This window comes from Rhea americana, unplaced genomic scaffold (genome assembly GCF_003343005.1).
Source record: "Rhea americana isolate MKP2758 unplaced genomic scaffold, rheAme1 scaffold_7, whole genome shotgun sequence".
Lineage (NCBI taxonomy): Eukaryota > Metazoa > Chordata > Aves > Rheiformes > Rheidae > Rhea > Rhea americana.
This window is the reverse complement of record NW_028186867.1, coordinates 5,872,308-5,892,476: the sequence shown is the minus strand read 5'-3', so window position 1 is coordinate 5,892,476 and position 20,169 is coordinate 5,872,308. Positions and strand designations below refer to the sequence as shown.

General features: G+C 38.1%; 1 protein-coding gene across 4 annotated transcripts; it reads right to left on the bottom strand.

Annotated features, from left to right (window-relative positions):
* Positions 1–324: 324 nt before the first annotated feature.
* On the bottom strand, positions 325–18,020 carry LOC146586279 (arylsulfatase D-like). Of its 4 annotated transcripts, none has more exons than XM_085321496.1 (11): positions 17,859–18,020; positions 15,545–15,594; positions 11,961–12,110; positions 10,780–10,901; positions 9,212–9,334; positions 6,367–6,790; positions 5,457–5,593; positions 4,289–4,423; positions 3,480–3,642; positions 3,075–3,196; positions 325–2,400 (listed from the first exon to the last, which is right to left on the bottom strand). In XM_085321496.1, the coding sequence occupies exons 2-11, from the start codon at positions 15,568–15,570 to the stop codon at positions 2,030–2,032; spliced, it is 1,773 nt and encodes a 590-aa protein (XP_085177622.1). In that variant the 5' UTR covers positions 15,571–15,594; positions 17,859–18,020; the 3' UTR covers positions 325–2,029. The 4 variants fall into 4 exon arrangements, with proteins under 4 accessions (XP_085177622.1, XP_085177623.1, XP_085177625.1 ...); XM_085321497.1 differs by having other exon boundaries at positions 17,876–18,020; XM_085321499.1 differs by having other exon boundaries at positions 11,961–12,058; positions 17,876–18,020.
* Positions 18,021–20,169: the final 2,149 nt, after the last annotated feature.

Below are 20,169 nucleotides of genomic sequence, written 5' to 3'. Positions count from 1 at the left end.
AACCCCAATGGCTTGGATAGATTATAACTCAAATGTTTTCCTGCGCTCTAGTACCAAATGGATATCCTACAATGGTATGTMGTTTTCCTATGCAAAAAAGGCTAATTCATTCACATAACAATGAAGCAGAGCATGATTTGGAAAGTATTTTCTTGGCAATATAGTATTGTGAAAAGCCTACTGGAGGAATATTATGAACAGGTCGTATACCCACATATTTTAAAAAGTGTTGAAATTTTGAGATGATGTAAAATCTTAGCTAATAAACTGKCTTGAGAATGAAAGGTCTTGGAAGAAGACTGAGGGAATTGAAAAAGTGTAGGTTTTATTGCAGTAATTTTATGTAAAGAAAACACTGGATATTGGATATGGAAAGACCTTTAAATCTAGCCAGTAAAGAGCCGATGAAATCAAATAAATTCAAAGGAGAAATGAAGCACACACACTTAACAATGGAGAAAATTAAGCAACAGTCCAGTGCCCAATGAAGCGATGGATTCGCTTCATCTATTGAAGTTTTCACAGTAAGACCGAGGGCCTTTCGTATTGATAGTAGAAGGAACAACTGGGTGAACAAATTATAGCAGTCTGAGCGATGCATGAGGAGAGAGCATATGCTATAAATATACATTTAAACTGTAGGGATTTATTTACCTGCAGATCTCCTGATGGGTGGAATTGTGGGGAAAAAAGTAGGAGTATAATAACTACTGTCAAACACATTTATCAAAGGAGATGAACAAGAGCAAGAGGCCCAACACCACTGTTAGAGAAGTAGTAAAAAATGTGAGATAAATCTGAGGGGCAAACTATGTTCTCAGATGCATATATATTCAGATATACAAATATATACTTAACCACCTGGACAGATATGTTTTATTCTCCACAAGGAAAAACATTCCCTACAAGGCCACCTTAATAGGAACAACTATCTTAACACAGAAAAGGGAAGAACAAGATTTGTAGCAGCCAAGGAAAAGAGAGAGATTAGCAACACTAAAATTTGGTGAGATGAAGAATGATTTATGAAACAAAAAAATGCCTTTATTCTGCATTTCTTTTTTGACATTAAATTAAAGTTTGCTTGTTTTACAGTTATTATTGGACTTTTTTTTCCAAAGAATCTTGTCTGAACCTATTGCTAGCAGGAACCAGTTATGACTGAGATATGAGCAGCAAGAGAATTTGTGTAATTTTATTGCAAAACTAAGCTGGTTATCAGTGCTGTGTTTCTGCAACGCTGCAGAATGCAATGWCCCTACGCCCTTCCCAGTGCTGCTCAGAGAGCTGTGTGCAATGGCAGCTTTGGAAAGCAAAAGTCCTTTCTCTCTGGTGTTTTTCACTGGAAGAGGCTGGCACTGATCAGAGGAATCTTGTCCTTCTCAGAGTGTGCTGACAGCTCTTTATCTAACTTACCATATTTCCAGGGCAAGTGCCTCACCCAGACACTTACTCCTGATGCAGAATTCCCAGTGACAAAGGAGGAAGGAAGCTATGTTTAAAGGATATTCAGTGTGGAACTAAGGGAAGAATTATTCTGGAGCAAAAGAGACTATTTTTGCAATAGTCTGCAAAAATTACTTTACAGTGGGCATCTTATGCGTGGCCAATAAAGATAAAATTAAGGGAGACATCAGTGGAATGACTTAGAAATTTTGAACAAAAGCTAAGGTAAAGCTTCTAAGTTACATTTACAAACAGCAAAAGGTAAGTTATTTTGTTACTAGTACAAGGTTGATGTTGGCCTACTTCAGTGCATTTAAATTATTCATTCAACTGTCAGCAGGTAGAAGTTAAAACATGCTATCGAAAATATACTGTCCTCATCTCTCCATGGCAGTGTCTTGCCTAAAGCAACTTTTACTAAATATACGACCATCCACTGGAACAATTCGCAAATACATGATCCATCAAAAAAAAATATAAAAAAAAGAAAAAAAAAGGGAAAAAAAGAAAAAAAAAACTTAATCAACACCATCAAAAACATTCTTGATCTAAAAACACTTCTGAGGGTTAACATTTCTTTCTGTTATAGATCAGCAAGTTTGTTATCACCTTCCTTATCACACCAACAGAACGGGAATGTCCCACAGCATGGCTGCAGCCACGGCTTCCATACAACATTGTAGAAGGAGAGCTGCTCCGGGACTGGAGTCAGTGTCCTGCGATGCTCTTCAATGGCTCTTCCAATCTTCTTTACTACAATGTCAAAGAGGGGCTCAGCATCAGCTGTTAGAGGTTTGGCTTCAGAAGGGTCTCGTGAGAGATCAAACAGCAACGGAGGGTTGTGATGGGTCACGCCTTCCCCAAAGCATGGGCAAAATCCTCTGTCATAACAAGCTCCAGCCCCGGGTGGATGGAAGACTGGGGTCACATAATGAGCCTTCCAGATGGCCCCACCTGGCAAGAAAAAAGTAAGCTTTGCAGAGATACTAGTGGCTATCACAAGGCACTAGAATGCTTAATATTTTTCTAGAATTAATTTTTTGGGAGGAGGGCTGCATTTCAGCTTTAGACTTGCTAATTTATATAATATTTTCACTCAAAAAAAAAAAAAATAGTACAAAATTAAACCAAAAAGGTCAARTGGAGATTTCTGTTATATTTTTAAATTTCTCCAAAGTTTCCAGTAAGTGTCACTTTTCCCTGACTTTTTTCTTCTACGGAAAAAAAAGATTTTGCAGTTTCCTTATTTGACTCGCAGAAGAACATCTTCAATTTTGACATGGGACTGAGGCATCAGTCATCCATGTCATTCACCAGGCAAGGATGATATGAACTCCCCAGGCCTTGCATTCAGAGTTGGGCGAGAACTGGAATCCACATGGTACAGAAGGAAAAYGTTTGGGCCGCCAGAATATTTTTTTTAAGCTCCAATATCCTGCCTAGCATGATACACTCATGCCATGTGCCTTGAAGTAAATTCTTTCTCTCATATAAGTAATGATAGTGAGTTATTTATCACCTTACACTTGGAACTACTTGGAAAGTTGCAATTGCAGTAGGAGCATGCCAGGCAAATCTGCCCCCCTCATTGACTAACCTAGTTCTTGGGAAATAGTTTCAGTACTCACTGTCCTTCTGGTGCCACCGCACTGCATGTAAGTGAACACCACAATAATGAAACAGGAATTCATGCTCTGAGTGCTGGACTGTTCCTTGCAGTAAAGGCATCAGGTCCCGGCCATCAATTACCCTAACAGGAAAAATGGAAACCACCAAACTGAGCTAAGTTGTACGTTACTGCATTCTTTATGCTCACCTTTTGTTGGAAGTAACAACGCTGCACAAGGATGATTTATGAGTACTAGTTGAATCTCAAATGTAAAAAAGAGGTAAGTGAACTGTGGTAACATTTATAGATCTAGAAAAGTAGCATGAATGGATAAGAAATCCTCAGGTTTTCAGAATGTTTCCAAATTGGATTTTCCATCATCTTAGGAAAGAAAAGGAATAAAGACAGYTTATAGTGTTTGTACCTGTCCTGGGGTACTACCCCTCCAGCCAGATGTACTATTGTAGGATAAATGTCCATAAGGCTTGTAGGTTCGTCAATAACTGTGTCTGCAGGTAACACTCCTGGCCATCTAAATATCCCTGGGACACGGATTCCTCCTTCCCAGCCTCCCATAGCTTTTCCACCTTTCATTAAAAAAAATCCAAATTTTCRTTAAAATAAACTTTTCATTAAAAATAAAGAGAAATTCTAGACCATTGAAATGGTATTAATATAAACTGACTAATGTTATCCATTAGCCTTCCTYACCTTTTCAGTTTTACTATCAAGCTCATTCTCCTCAATATCAGTGATAGTACGTTCACTACGTTAGAGCCCTCAAATAACCTCACTCATTTACTTCTTTTTGTTGGTTTACAGACAAAAGCATTGTCCCATTAGAATWTGGTGTGGATAAAATTTTCAGACATGAAATGATTTCCCAACATAGTTCTGCTCTCTTTTCTATAATTATATAACATATCTGCAAGAATTCACGTGTAAGGTGCAGATGACAATATTGAACAAGAAGTTACACATTCTTAATCAAAATTAGCCTGTGATCAGTTGTCTCAGAAGGAAGTGCAAGTTTGAGAATTCGTGCTTGAAAAGAACATCTGTACATACTAGAATTGTCTAAATTTTTGAATGCATAATTAGAATAAGACAAATTCCTTCTAAATGATAAAGCATCATTAGTCCTTGAACATACAGTCTTATCTAAGCTTCACAGGTGTCCTGAATACTTAATTAGTTGTTTCTGGATTGTTGCCATCCCTTGACAATTCTTACCTCTGTATATTCCATTCCAACCACCCAGCTGCCTTTTTCCTTCTTGTCTTTCCAGCCATCCACCATGATCAGAGGTAAAGTAAACTAGTGTAACATTTTTCAAGCCTTCCTTCTCAATAGCATCTAGAACTTGGCCTGTAAACACAGGAATATGCGAGCATTAAAAAGCAAAAACACAGCTTACACTACTTTTAGCACCTGATTTGCAAAAATTCATCCATATAGTTTTATGTCTAGGTCAACCTATATAGGGCTACTTAGTATTTAAAAGAAATATTTTGCAGGATCAAGATTTATACCTTTGATTTCAGAGTCTATAAATGCACAGAAAATTTGTGATGCACTGTAACTCCTTTATTGTGAGCATTATAACAGAAGAGTGTAAGAACCCCAGTCACATACATGATATGTATGTATATATACCTGATTCTTATCCCTTTTGCAAAGATAGCTACTTTTCATCCTCCATGATTGGATGATATATAACCTTCCTTCCCCTTCAAACAAAAGAAAACAACAACAACAACAACAACAACAACAACAAAACATGAATCTGATTTCTGGAGGCATATCAATTAATACTTATGAATATTTTAGTATTTATGAATGAACTGAAAAATATTCAGTATTTTACTGAATATAGCATTGACAGACAAACAGCCTCCTGGTTTACATCCAGAATTAATTTGCTTATCAGTTTTATTCCCTTCTGACATGTCCTACTTAAGACACAGACGTAAGAGGCTGAAGTTATCTGATCTTGAATAATTATTGAAAACTAAATAGTTCTCAGTCTATATTGTATTTAGAGAGAACAGCAGCTGGTTACCTTTGACTGGAGCCAGGGGGGAAATGATTAAAACTYAGTAAAGACWAGMCCAAAAAAAAAAAAAAAAAAAAAAAAAAAAAAAAAAAAAAAAAAAAAAAAAAAAAAGAAAAAGAATGAGCAGAAAGACTCATGTGGTCCAAGACCTCAGAAAAGAAAAAGGCAGAAGTATAAGCCAATAGTGCTCATACAATGACAGATATTCATGAAAATTTAAGCTTTTTTTCTTCCTTGCTTTTATTGCTCTTCCTTGTCCTTTTAAGAATAACTACCTTCTCTATTATAAATTTGGATCCAGATATTAGGTAGCTGGGGACATTATTATTTGCTATGRTAACTTACCCACCATCCAGTCCATCTCCTCTACATTGTCTCCATATAAACCATGGCTGCTCTTCCCAGTAAATTTCTCTGTGGTGAGGAGAGGGGTGTGGGAATGTAAAAAGGAAAGAAAGAGGAGGAATGGCTTGTGCTTGTTTCTAAAAAACAGAAAGCAACATTTTGTTATTAGGGAAGATCTTCAATACATACAGAGGTCATTCATAATGGAAATTGGTATTATAATTTGCATAGGTCTTTCAGTAGTGACTTTTCAAAACATCTTACTTTGTAAGATATCAAAATCTAGTGGTTATGATCTGTCTCACAAAGTAATATTTGGCTTATATGAARTGACTCTCTTTTTCCCTGAATCATACCTAGGAAGGTTTCACATAGACACTCCACTCTCTTCTATTGCAAGTCATCATAGTGCTACGAAATCAAGGGAGYGGGTTGGTTTCCTGCCATCTGGCAGCTGATGTGATAAGTTCCCCATGTGTTGGTCCATATGATAAGGCAACCTCGTAGCTCTATTTCTCCTCTGTTAGTTTTGAGCTTTTCTCCACTCCTGTTCCTGCTCACACACACATTTCTGCCATAAGCTGCTATCCTTTAAAGCAGCAGTACTGGTCTTACAGGTAGAAATACATATTTCCTCAAAATTGMTTAGAAATATTCAATATAATGTGAAAGTTTGGAAAGTTATGAGTTTTAGCAAAGCTGAGAATAACAGATATCTCCAAGCTGCAAATAATTTTGATTTTTGTTTAGTACTGTAATATCACTATTAATAATATGAATAATTATTATTATCCATAATAATATCATACTATATAATTTTATAAAAATTRCAAGCAGATTTCTCATTGGAAAATGCTGCTTAAAAGTTGTGAGACATGCAAGAACTGGAATAAAAGGAAACTCATTTTACCTTTCAATAAACGAAATAGACTCCCTCAAGATAAGGGGCGTAGTCCTCTCTGCCACCATTGGCTGTTCAGTAACTTCATGGTTTCTCATCATAATGCAATTCCAGTATCTTAYGAATCCATAACTTGAGAACCAGGATGCAAAGAACAAAAGACTAAATCCAGTAAGGTAGGTCACTGTTTTCCAGCTGACTGAAATCAAACCTGTAAGTCTTCCTAGGGCTGAAGTGAGTGTAAGAAGACCAATCATCTGCGTGTAAAGCCAGAGTTTCCTTCTAAATTCTCTGTCCATCTCTGGAGGTTCTGTTGTCAGGCAGTCACTTATTAGCGTAAAAGGCATGCCGTAAAAATAACCAAACCCATGGTTTAAAGGGTGATGACAGTGGTCATTGCAGGATTCACAGTTAACACCTTGATGCCATTTCCCTGAAAATACACATTGTTAGCATGTAAAGAAATAGTATTTAAAAAWGAGCTTTTCCTCCTACAAAACATTTCTCAAAAAATGTGTTTTTTTTTTCTACTTAAGTTATTCATTCTACAGATACATTTCAAGTATGAACTGATTTAATGGGGTATATCTTATGACTGATGAAAGAAAACCTCTATAGCATATAAATTTCCACTGGAGTTCCTGGTGGTTAACACCCCAAGGCTTTGGTCAAATGTAAAAGAATGGAATAAAATAGGAGCTAAAAATTGAGAAGCATCCAGATTTTCAGAACTCATCTAGAATGTACATCCTTCTTGGAGACCTGCTTGAAATACGAGKGAAAAATCCTTTTGTAAGTACAGGGCAAGATAACAATGTCCTCTTGCTCTTTACTTTCAACATGCAATGGAGAAAGCTGGAAATCATTCAATGAGTTAATGTTGGGACTGTGAGAATACTCAGTGACGTGCTAGTGCCTAATTGATGCGAGGAACTATGGGCTACACGACAGCATAGCCATTAGCCTGTGGTGCAACAGTGGGTTTGCCAGCAGATCCAGAAGAACCTGAGCACAGGAAGAGTGAGATGATCAGGATTTCTCCTCCAGTTATATATATGTAACTTAGATGATTGTAATACCTCTCTATATTGGCTGAGAATAAGAGACATTGTTTTGTAAGTATTTTTGCCATTTATTTGTATTTTATCAATTAAAAAAAAAAAGTCAAAGACAATTAGGAGCGCCTTTCTTTTGAATAATGAAGTCTTCATTTATCAAAAGGAACATGCCATAACACTTTGCAGTACCACTTGTCCTTTATGGTGAATATATGCCCATTATGATAAAGGACCCATCAAAATAAATCTCTCAMTTCCCTTCCAGTCTGWTCAAACAGACTRGTTATGCACTTATACAGAAATTTAATAACTTGGCTGACTTGGCTCAAAGAGGGGTTGTGGTGAATGTTTGAATTAAGTGACCAAAATCCCCTTTTTTCTCACAAGAGAGATGCAGTTTAGCTACATTYGATGATCTTTGATGTAAAGCAGGCCTTAGATGCCACATTTATAGATCTAAGTGAACTTTTTGAACTTTTTGAATTTTACTTGAAAACTGATTAACAACCAATTTTTATTGTGGAATAAAGAACTGTGCATTTACAGAAAGATATTATTCTAAACATTTGTCTTACATATTACTAATAATAWACTAGTAGCCAACCCTGAATAGATTTTAATAGAATTTCTGCATATTGCAGTAGGAGCAAAAATATCTACTTCAGAGAAAAAGAATGCTTCTTTTGGATGCCAGTAGAAAGACAGAATAAAATTTCTAATCTAGGTGGATAGATTTCTTTCAGCTAAAATCTCTATTCATTTTGCCTGTTGGCATGTTTGCCTTGACATGTTAAGAGCCACCAATAAAATGAAACAGATTTGTAATCAATACATAGATGTATAGGTTATAAATACAGGTGCAGATATGGTATCCTTAGATTTCAGTAGCACTTCAGCACCATCTCCAGATGAGATTGAAAAAAAAAAAAAAACTCCTAACATACTGAAAAAGGATAATTTAAGTATTTAATTAAGAAAAAATCAGTTTATAATTAAAATAAATTAATCTGTCAGAGCGTRTGTATACAACATTGGCTTTCAGACTACAAAGAATCCTCAAATTATTTCCCAACTAAAAGTCTGCTTGTCACATTAAGCAGCTGGTAATTAATGGGATTTCACTTTGCAGTTAAATTGTTTGTGTCCAAAACAAAACAATCATGAACCTTTCAGGTGAGTCAATTTAGTGCTTATTTACCTGTGCTGATTTTGTTACATTTGTGAGCATCACTCATCACCAGCATTTTCCATCATCCTTTAAAGCACAGGTTATCAGAAACTGTCAGGCCGGCTGGACTAAGTGATGCTCTTAATATCTATGGTGTGAATTTAGCTTAGATGCTCACAGGGAAAATGCCAGCCTGGTTTGGAATCCTCCCTGGCTTCTTGGGAGGATGCAGCACAGGTTCCCTGCAGGGGAATACTGCTGGCAAGGTGGAGACAATCGYGGTTGTGTTGTTTGTGCCTGCATGCTGAAGCCAAGCTAAAACTCTTGGCAGATGAACCGGGGCTATTTTGTGACTACTCTAAAACAATTAAAACAGTATCACCGCAGAACTAACAGAAGAAGAAGACTAAATAACGCACAACTTAAAAAGCTTGGAGGGCTTCATTTAGTATTGCCCTCTACGTTTTAGATTTATTACGCCAAATGAATTGCTCCAGAAACTTTTGTTACTGAATTCAGTATGTTTGTGCAACTGATGTTTTTGTGTATCAAATATAGATTTTGGCTATTGACATACTCAGATGAAGTAGATCACTACACTATGCCATCTTCAGAAATTTATCCATACCTATTAGTCCTGTGCTGTAGCCTTGTTGCTGCAATATTTTGGCAAAAGTGGTTTCATTTGGAGGGAGCCCTCCTGAGCCGCCATTCCAAAAAATAACACGATAATTGTTTATAGCATCCATGCCTATAAAATATAATAATAAAAAAATCTTAGTAAGTATAACCAGCAGAATATTTTTATCAAATATATTTCCTTGATTTCTTGTTTCATTGATTATTATAGTTTTTTTTTTTTTTTTTTTTCTTATGCTGTTTGTTCAGGGAAATGAGTCTATGACACTAGACAAGAATGAGAAAGAGTTAAATCTTTCCATTATATAATACTTATTCTTCTTTGAATGGCACAGCTATATAAAAGCTTTTATAAGTTACAGTGGCATCCAGTATGGACTGCACTGATCTGGTGTGATTGTGAGGGTGGGGAGGAGGGTAAGGAAATTTCAGCTCTATGTTAGCCTCAAACTTCAACTTCCCTAAGACTGTCCAGGAACTTGAAACTTCCCTTCATGGTGACTTGGTGGGTATCTGACAGAAGTCAGAGAGAAAACCACAGAGCACCTTAGTCGTCTTCTCACCTGTAGCTCTATACTCTGCTATTTGGCTTTATATACTAGCATAACCCCATCAAAAGATGTAATGTGAAACACAATCTGTCATATGCCATAAAACTGGAGAAGGAGCTCAGTCTTCCATGGAAATGTTGAATGTATCTGACCCTGTTGTTATAGTGGGAGACAGAATCTATAAATGCTCACATACATTTTCCAGCTACCTCAGTGGGAGCTGTCAGAATCAAAGTAAGATGACGTGGCAGCTTCAAAATGCCTTGGGAATGAGGGTACTGAACACCATTTACAATAGAACAAGTGCCAGAAAGCTGCTGTTAGAAGCATGTAAAGCTATTTGTTTTTTGTAGCTCTTCATCTCAGGAATGCAGTTTGACAAGATAGTATTTTTTCTTCAGARCATGGAAAAATAATACAGCTGTCAAACTGTTATTTTTGTAGGATGGATGAATTCTGATACGTAGGTAACAAAAACTTACCCATAAAGCGCTCTGCATCTAGACTGGAGGCAGTGGACACAAGTCTACTATTTTACCTGCAAGCCCAAGCTATTTCTAGTATCTGAAGAGAAGTCACTCGTTACAGAAATCAATGTAAATAGTGTTTCAGAAATGTGTTGCTATTCATGTTCTGAATGATTATTTTTTTTAATGTAAGAATTTGTACTAACTCTGCTCCTGTTGCAATCTGTGCAATAGAGCCCCAAAACCAACAGAAGTTGATAGCTGGAAGGAGGAAGCTGCTCTGCAGAGCTGGTTCTTCTCTGCCTATCTCCCCTCCAGTCCACTGATTGCACCCTATAAATACAGATGTAACCTCAGAGTTGCCTAACCTAGCTAAGTGGGGCCTTGTGTGCATACCTTGTGGGGGATGACATGTCTGCGGTGCCCCTCCTGTTTGTGCACCCTCTTTTCTTTTGTGCTAGTTGTATGGGACTCTTCCCTTTGGCAGTAAAGCAATGTTTAAAGGCTGCTTTTAGGTTTAAAGGTTGTGCAAGGCAAACCTGATCGGAGGGGATATCTGCCAGTGAGGAAAGCTGCTCTGCTGGGGGTGCAAAGTGGAGCTGCAGCGATGTGCTGAGTCARTTTCACTCCTTCTTTTGCCAGATGGTCAATGTTTGGGGTCCTAAAAATACAACCAACATTATCAGATGTCATTCAGAGGGGCTCCAAGGGGATAGTGATGAGGAATAATACATTTAGATTTATTTGGGGAAACTTATTCTATTTGAATTTGACCCTATATTCTCCCCTTCCCTTTCCCCCTCCCCTTCCCTAAAATATATATATATATATATATATATATATATATATATATATATATATATATATATGTATTTTTTTCTTTCTTCATTAACAATAGGTATCTGGATAGGTTTCAGGCTAATCATTCCTTCTTGTTTTCCCCAGTCCTACAAAGGGCTTCACAGAAATGTACCCCATTGCTCCTGAAGAGCAAAACTCATGCCTAGAGGATGAAGTTGTGTTGAAGTAGATGCTGAGCCAGGCAGAGCCTCATCGGCTACCTTTCAGAAACTGCCAGTGTCAGTCAGGGTGAGATTCTGAAAACTTAGCTGGATGAGGGGAGTGATCATACCAAATTTGTTTTTGTTCAGTAAAGAAGTGACAAGCTGGTAGGAAGCTAGTATGCAATAATGTGGCATGATTTTAGAAGAGAAGACAAATTCTACATCCTTTGATCTTAAAAGATTTTTTTTTTCCTAGTAACATAGCTCATTGCAGTGATTTATACTTGATTTTGATGTGGTCCTTGGAAATAATTACATTACAGAGTTAAATGAAGTAATAAGRCTTAATATATGGAAGCAGGGAACAATTTTTCTATCTTCAGGTATGTGCAGGAGTTTAGCATTTCTCAATAATTAAGAAATACASAAGAACTAAGGACATATTCCCATACTAAAAGAGCCCCAGATAGCAGATCTGGCCCTGGGAATGCCCTCTAGGGTGTGAAATAATCCTGCTAGTGATTTACTATTAGTGGCGCCTTTGGGAAATCTCCCTGTTTTTGCAGTAAATGAACCTGAAGATGGGCCAAATGGTTGAAAACTGGCAGAAGACAGCAGTCTTATACTTAAAAAAGCAAATAAACAAAAAAACAAACAAAAAAGCAACAACAAAAAAACAGGCAAACTTTATTCATTATTATGCTCTATATCCTTACCTGATAGTATCATTCCCATAGCAACCTATGTCCCCTATACCAAGGTCATCAGCCATCAACAGGACAATGTTTGGCTTCGTGGTGATGGAAAGCTGTGTCTGTGGTGATTGTAGAAGCAGACAGAAAAACAAAGGGATGACCAGTGATCTCCTGAAACACAGAGGAAGGAAAGAAAGCCAGTGCCCTGGCTGTTCGTCACTCCTGTTGCACGTGGCTGAATACTGTCCAGAGTGAGCTTGACTGCAGACCATTTTCCACCCAAAGACAGCATCTTAAAAGTTTCCTYCTGAGTGAGTTAGCTTATGGTAGAGATCTCTGCAAAATTTCAGCTTGAGAATGACATCTTCATACTTGCTTCATTTTGAAAAACTCCACACACGTTTGTTCACATTTCAGTCTTTTTTTCTTTTTTTTTCTTTTTTTTTTTTTTTTAAAAGCTTGCATGTGAGCAGAGATTTCTTGGAACTCCATGTATCATTTCAACTACATTCACGTATTATGACTAAATATGTCAGTGAGATAGAAACTATTTTAGACTATTTTCTCTCCCTCTGTGACTCACTATATGATGCTTCTAGCAGAGAGAGCAACAGCCTATCATAAGGAACAGTGAAAATGTCTTAGGAATGAAATGTAAACAAGAGTTTCAGTGACTTATTTGTGACTGTAAAAGCTAATCAAATGGTGAACCTGTTGCCAAGGTCATGGAGAGTTTTAGATGTTAGCAAATGAGAAGAGAAAAGGCAACACTGACCAGATTGAGGACATATGGTCTCTCTAGTAGTATGAAGATAAGTGGAATGCTCATTTGTTGCAATAGGGAAAAGATTCCCATCTCGATAGATGTGCGGCTGCCAGAGCAGTGTACTTGTCAATACCTGAACATGCTGCAGAGCTTTCAAGGTGAATTATTTTTATTTGGCTAAAGAAAGTTTCTTGTGATGTGTTTATCTGAACTATTTTAAGCAGAGTTATACACTCTAAAGGGYTAATGTAAGAGTCATGACACAGGACAAAATCTCTCCTTTAGGTACTCCTTAATCTTGAAAGTTAGACTGAAGAAAGCAAAATGTTCTGTACATCAGGATCCAGCCTACTGGATCCTAAATTCCTGAGGCTAGCAGAAATCATAAGATGTACATTACAGAAGCAACTTTTTTTTTAACCTCTTGRAGTGCCAGGAAGGTTAAGGTGGCATCTTAAATTCAGTCCTGCAGAATTTAAAAAGCAGTTGTCTAGCCYTGACAGAGAGATCCAGGAAACTAGAAAACTAGATTTAGCTAAGAGAGTTTTCAGGGCTATCTGCAGAAAAAGTGGTGGAAATGGTACTGATGAAAAGTGACTGAAATATCCTGCAAACTTAGGCAGGGAATTATTTGTAGTGAAAAGGAAATGCTGAGGCTCACTTCTGCTCATGTCTAGTGATTAGGTACCTTAGGAAGATYATAGACAAATTCCTTCATTAGTTTGAAATGGAGAGCTTAGATTCCCTTCTTAATATAGGGGCTGTGCAGAYTCCCTTTTAAACGGAGTTGAAGCCGTGCACTCACTCACACAAAACTGTACTGGTTTGACACTGACTGTGTGATGGGTAAGCTTTGGTGTCTGCCTGAGAAAGCATGAGCCTGTCATTCTTTTTACTAAACTAACTATCAATTGCCTTTTACTTGCTCTTCTTTCTTCCCATGACTGTTTACAGCCTAGTTGTTGGGCCTGTCAGGTAGGCTGTGGGAAATATGTGTTTTAATCCCCCTCAGATGTCAGCAGATGTCAGATTCAAGTCTCTTATTTTCTAGGTGAATGTTTTAATCACCATGATTACATGTAAAGATAAATGCTTACTTCTCTGATGGCTTATCTTTTGAATAAATTGACTGTGGRTGCAGTTCCTTGAGAGTATTTGCGACTATTCTAACAAATATCCTAATGGTGGGGCATTTTCTAAGAATGTGAGCAGAGTTTGACACAGACTTTTGTCTCTAGACTGTAATAATATACCTGCCTAGAGCAGGATCCAGGGAYGATTCAAGATCAAGGTGTAGGTGTTAAGTGACTATAGGTTCCTTTTGGGCCTATAGAGCATCTCACTTCTGGATCACTTCCTTGGGCATATGCACAAAAACTCTACTGCAGTCAGGTTATAYGCCTTCTTTGGATCTCACTCTTTGTGCTTGGAAGGCACACATCAACATGTGTCTTTAGACACACACCGTCTTTAGACGTTCAAGACCAGAATATACCTGTAACATGCCCAGGTCTCACCATCAGCTTAGCACTGCATCATTCATTCTAGATATACTGGAGGATGACTAGCTACTCACATTAAATATGAACATTCAGTTCAAGGAGCCTACACTTTTTGCAAGTTAAATACATACAGATTCCTGTATTGTGTATGGGAGAACAGGGATTTGGAAAGACACTTGAAGAATACTGGAGGATTATTTAAGAAATATGTGAGCTGTTCAAGTAAGAGAGGGCTTCAGGTCCTAATTACACTTAATGTGTAGTTTCCAAATGAAAGCTGAATTAAATACAAAAGAAAAATTAACAATCTGTCTTCTAGTATTTCTTTCTGTTGTGTTAGATCTATAACAGGATATAATATAGACCTCTGCTTAGCAGTCAAGAAGTGATGAAGATGAGAGAACTGTTTTATGGAAGCAGAGCACCCAACATTTCATATGCCTCCAAAACTGGTGAAACTTGCATTTGTGTAAGACTTGCACTATAATAATAAACTGAAATTTTTAAATTGGTACAATTTTTTAGAAAATGAATTCCCCATCTAGCTATCCCATTTTTTCTCTTTAGGATTACTCTTATTCTGGAGAAGAGCTATAACATAAGTAGATGTGTAGTGCAGAAAAAGATCTGCTTATCACTTGTAAAAACAGCCATGTGTGTATCATACATGCATGAGAGCATAAATCTGGAGTATGGCCCTCTCCTCAGGATGAGGAACAGGCTGAGGGAGTTATTAGAGACTTCAGTATAATTCACTGAGCACAGGACACTGGCTGACAGCCTCCCTCGCACAACAGCACCCAGAGATGGCAGAGAGCCAGGGAGATTGTAGGGGCACCTTCATTTCCTTTCTTAATGCCTCTGCTCTTGGTGGGAAATCAAATCATTCTTCCCCTCGAAAGTCTTTGAGTAGACAGAGAGTATGTTAAGCTTTGATACTGACCCAAACATACACCATGAAAAGGGTAGCGTCAGGTTCATAACTTTAAAATCTTCCTTTCTAATTGTTTCCAAACTTCTGAGGAGCATTCTGGCTCGGGAAATTGTGTGTGAAAGGTAACATGCAAGATCAGTTAGTTTGCTTTGAAGGTTTGAGATATTTTTTAGAAGTTATTTTGGGAAGTTGTTGAACGTAAGCAACTTCCTCTAACATCCTTTTCACACAGGCTGTGGACATTGTGTGGTGAAAGGTTTAAGAACAAGCAACAGAAAAAAAATCAGCAAATCACACTGTTAGTATACTTTAAATTGTTTTATAATACAATTTTAATAATGTTATTAAACTTAAGATCATTCTCATGATGATATCATCATAATTCATTAACTTTTTTTCTTACCARTAAGATGTTACTTGCTGAATCATTTCTTCATCTGGTGCATTCAGATCCTGTAAAATCAAGGAGATAGTAGTGTCAAGTTTGCATCTTCCTATTAGTCACTGCAACAAGAATGGATAAAAAACTTAAACCGAAGGCCTTCAGTGTTGTCTCTATTTCGCTTACTTCAGTGGACCTTGGGTCAGCCCTAAATGAACGAGAGTTAAGGCATTAGGATGTCATTCGTTATTGATAGGACATCTTCACTTCTTAGAGGAATTTTGCTCTTTTGTGTAGAAAATTTTCCTTTATATAGCAAAAGAATTATCTTTTGTCATATGATTCTACTGTATGAAAAATACTTATTCAGTCAGAAAGAAATAGAAAATCTTTTCAAAACTCAGTCCTCAATAATATTTATTTTTCTGTAATCACAGAGAGAGTAATAGCTTGCTCCTTCCTCACAGAATGTGCCAAATTTCCTTTCAGGCTTGTGAGAGAGATCTTTAGCTGCAGAAATGCTAGTCATCCTCTTTAAATGATGGCATTTTCATAGAAGACATTGAATTTGTGTCCTCTTTTTGTTTGACTTGCATTCCAGCTTAGCCTTTTCCTCCTTTATGTATGTCAGATTTCTGAATTTGATGATATTTTCCCCTGTCTGTATGGCTCTCTGCAAAGGTCTCTGGGACACTCTCTTTTATGGTTAGGACAAGAAAAACTGTTAAAAGGATTTAAAGCAAAGGCCAAATGACATTTGTTCACAGGCTTTTAAATAGACTCCTTTTGAATTTATCCAATGCTTGATTAAACAGCACTGAGCTATCCCAAGTGTCCCAATTTTATAAATTGTATTGGCTTAACGTTTTGTTTTCCAGAAACGGTAGCATTTAGCAGTTTAGTTAATATCTGTCTGTGCAGGAAATATTGATGTTGTGTGCTTCTACTACTTGGATTTTGTTAATAGTTCCTTCAGTCTCTGAAACACATTTTGCTCATCTGTGCTATAAACTTCAATGGGGAAATTAAGATTTCTATGCTCAGAGGGAAGGCGATATTCACCTGAGATTAGAAAACAGGTGTTCAAACAGTTGTAAACATTTATTTGCAAGCATCAGTGCTGACACAGCACTACCTACGGACACACAGTTTCCTGCATCTGGATTTGTGCCTTTGATGCACCCTAAGTTTGTATGGGAAGGATCCTGGAGTACACGTCAGCCATCTTTTACACATGCATAGAATACGCCCCAATGACAGCTGAAATAAATGGAGCTGGGAGTATTCAAGATGAAGTGCAATTATTTGCCCCTATCTGCCTGTACTTGACAGAAGAGTTATACTGACTCAAAGCACAGGATGGAGCTCAAGGCTGAGTCTCCTCAGGAGCTGCCTATAAAATAACAGTTATTATGCAGAGAACAGTTTGCTGCACAGACTGATATTACCCTTGTCAAGCCATTTTCCTCCTCGAAGGCAAGGGAAAAGAGGGAATATGCTGCAGGCGGGAGAAGGAACGTCAAAGCAGTTTGCTCTGTTCCTCACTATTTTGAGAAGCTGGAGGGGGCCCCAGTCCCGGGGGTGCCCTGAAGGTCCCTGGGGTAGCAGCAAGCCCCTGCCYGTTCAGCCACAAGCAGTTTGGAGAGTACTTTGGGAGACTTCCACCCAATGTGCCAAAACGGCACATAAGCCACCAGGCAACCAGACAGTTCACTTTATTGGCCTGAACCCAGCTTCAGTTCATCTGAATTGAACTCAGCTTAAAGCCAAACTCTTTCTTTACCCCACCTTTTATTAACTCTCTCCCTTCTCCCCCTGCAAAAATATATCCAGAGGGGTATAGCTAGCAGAGCTTTCATATTTTAGTGGGTTTTTTTTAATGACTGAACTTTTAAAATCTGTATTCACTTTTCTGTCAAAATATTCAGAAGACATCCAAATTCAACCTTAGAGAAAACATTCATATTTTTAGATATACTTTTAACCCAAATAGTACCCATTTGTGGCATCAGTTTGGCAACACTCAGTGAAAACTCTTGCAGGTAATCCCATGCAATCTGGTACTGTTCAGTCAGGGAAAACATCTTCTAAAAATACCTAATTTATAGACTTGACACAGCTAAAATAAAAGTCAGACTCGTGAGAAAAAGTTGTCTGCAGCTGACTGCTTTCACTTTGTACACATAGGCATCTATGTGAATAATGTTGTTTTAGGGGAAATGCCTTCTAAAAACTTCCTCAAGATATTTTTATCTACAGCAGCAACTAACTTTTCCAAACACCCATTAAAATTTTCCTGTGCATTTGCAGACATAGAAARGGAGCAGTACAGTACCTGGTATCAAAACTTACTCTCTGTTGAGGGAGAAGAGCTGGCAGCTGATGCACCCGAGTGTGAGYTTAGCTTCAGTCGGCTTAAAACCATTCCAATCTTTTCAGCAGAACAACTGCTGCTACAGCACAGTGTCTAACATCTGTTTCTGAAGGCATTCCTTAAATAAGCTACCCTATCTGCTCATGCGCACTTCTCCACAGGAAAGCCTTGTGAAACTGCACTTTTCAAACTGTCGGATGGTCTAATTTATACCGGCATTCCTTAAGCTGCACCTCTGATCACCGCCAGCACAACGGTAACATTCATGCACACAGGCACTTTGGATAAGGCAACGCCAGAGAAAACGCTTTCTGCCCTGTCGCTGCTTTCTCAAAGGAGGCGAGGGACCTCCTGCAAGCCTGGCACACGCCAAAGGAAAAAAAAAAAGAAATATATATATATATATATATATGTATAAAAATAACAGTTCCCCAAAAATGTCACCTCATTTCCAACAAGGAAAACAGAAAAGTACTCTACAGGTGAAGCAGCAATTCCTTGTCTGCAGAAGTAGAAACTGAGAGAATATCTTTGCTTTATAACAGCCTTCAGGGTCGGCAGTGATAACAAGGTCACCTATGCACACACAGTAAATGTAGTTTTAGGGTGGGGGGAGGAAATGTTGGCTTGGGACCAGAATTTGCTTTCCCTTGAAAAGGAGGCATCGGACTTGACTTCCGAGTGCTTTTGGGGACAAGGTGGCACCATGCTGTCACTACACATCTGTGCTTGAGCTGGCCGTGTCAGCCCCTGCTCCTTGCCCTTGGGCTGGTTTGGACACTGCCTTTAGAGGCTTTTTTTGGTAAAATGTGCTGGAACATATTGGATTTATAGGAAGCAGGCAGGCTTTTTAGATATGCAAAAATCCTACAACTTTCTGCAAGGCTACATTTCATCTCATATTGCTTAACACAACTTGCAAGGTTACTTTCATCTAATTTTTTATGGAAYACAAACGTTAGACAGTGGAATTTCTACAGAATGACTTTATTTCAAGTTATGTGAGCTGTAACATGTTCCTATTAACACAGCTAGTTTATTGCTGGGAGAAGTCATGGCTGCTGTATTTACATAATGAGACCTAACAATGTTTAATTTTGTTTTGGGAGAACCACTACAGTTGTTTAATAGATCCATCTGTTACCTAAATCCATCCATGCCTGAAAGTACCAATTTTTAGAGCTTTATATTTTTTAAAAACATAAAAATAATGCACTTGGTGATGATTAACTAATACTCGGCCAAGAAAATATGGGTTAGAAGGTAAGAAATCTTTCTGATACTGATTTTCATTCATTGCCAGCAAACTTTGTTAACGCAGCTGCTTGATGATATCATGTGGCATTTTCAGACTAGCATCTGAGTTCTTAGAACCAGCATTTAAGACTGACAGACTTTCAAACATAGACTTCTGCAAAGCAGGAAATAAAAGTTATAGTACAAGCTAAATACAGCTGTATCCAGCTCCTCCTTCCACCACACTGCTGGCAAAAAGCACTAGGAATTATCTGCCTGCTCTCCATTGCCAGCATGTTCACGGCCACATTGTATTTTGAAGGAATTAAGGAACGCAGTGCAGCAAACCTGTGTGGGTGTGAGGAGATCTATCACATGTTGATCTTTTCTGTGTTTGCACGAGACACCAAAGGAGAGGGGCCTCGGGGGCTGTAGGCTGCAACATTTGGGCAGCACATTGGTTAATGGTGCAAAGGGATGCCCCAGCCCCAAACGGTCAGCAGTGAGATGCTGTATGAGTACAGTTTGGGCTTAATGATGGAAAAGCTTGGATGGGGTACTATGATGTTGCAATGAATATTGCTCTTTTCGCTTTGAAGAGCTTCAAAATGCCTCTGTTTTACACAAATAGCTGGTCTGAATGTCCCGTAAAGCCGTCCTGAGGTTCTCTGACAGCAGCACTCAGCCTCCCACCACATGTGGCCTCTGTGTGAGGACACGGCTCCCAGTGACATCCTTGCAGACTGAACCTTTGAGCTCCTGCAGAARGTGTCAGAGCTACAGAAGGGAGAAAACTGTAAAAGCTCACTCATACAGGATTGCTTTGGGTGACTGGCACAACATAAGAGTATGAGGCAAGGACAGCAACATCCTTTCCAATGACTTTCACCTAAATGCAATTTTTGGATGAACTAAAAGAATGTATTAGTTCCCACATCATAGTGACCATATATACATATACCTTTTGCATGTGTTTACTGGCTTCCAAGACCATTCAATACCTTTTCTAGTCAAAATTCAAACAAACAAATTAAAG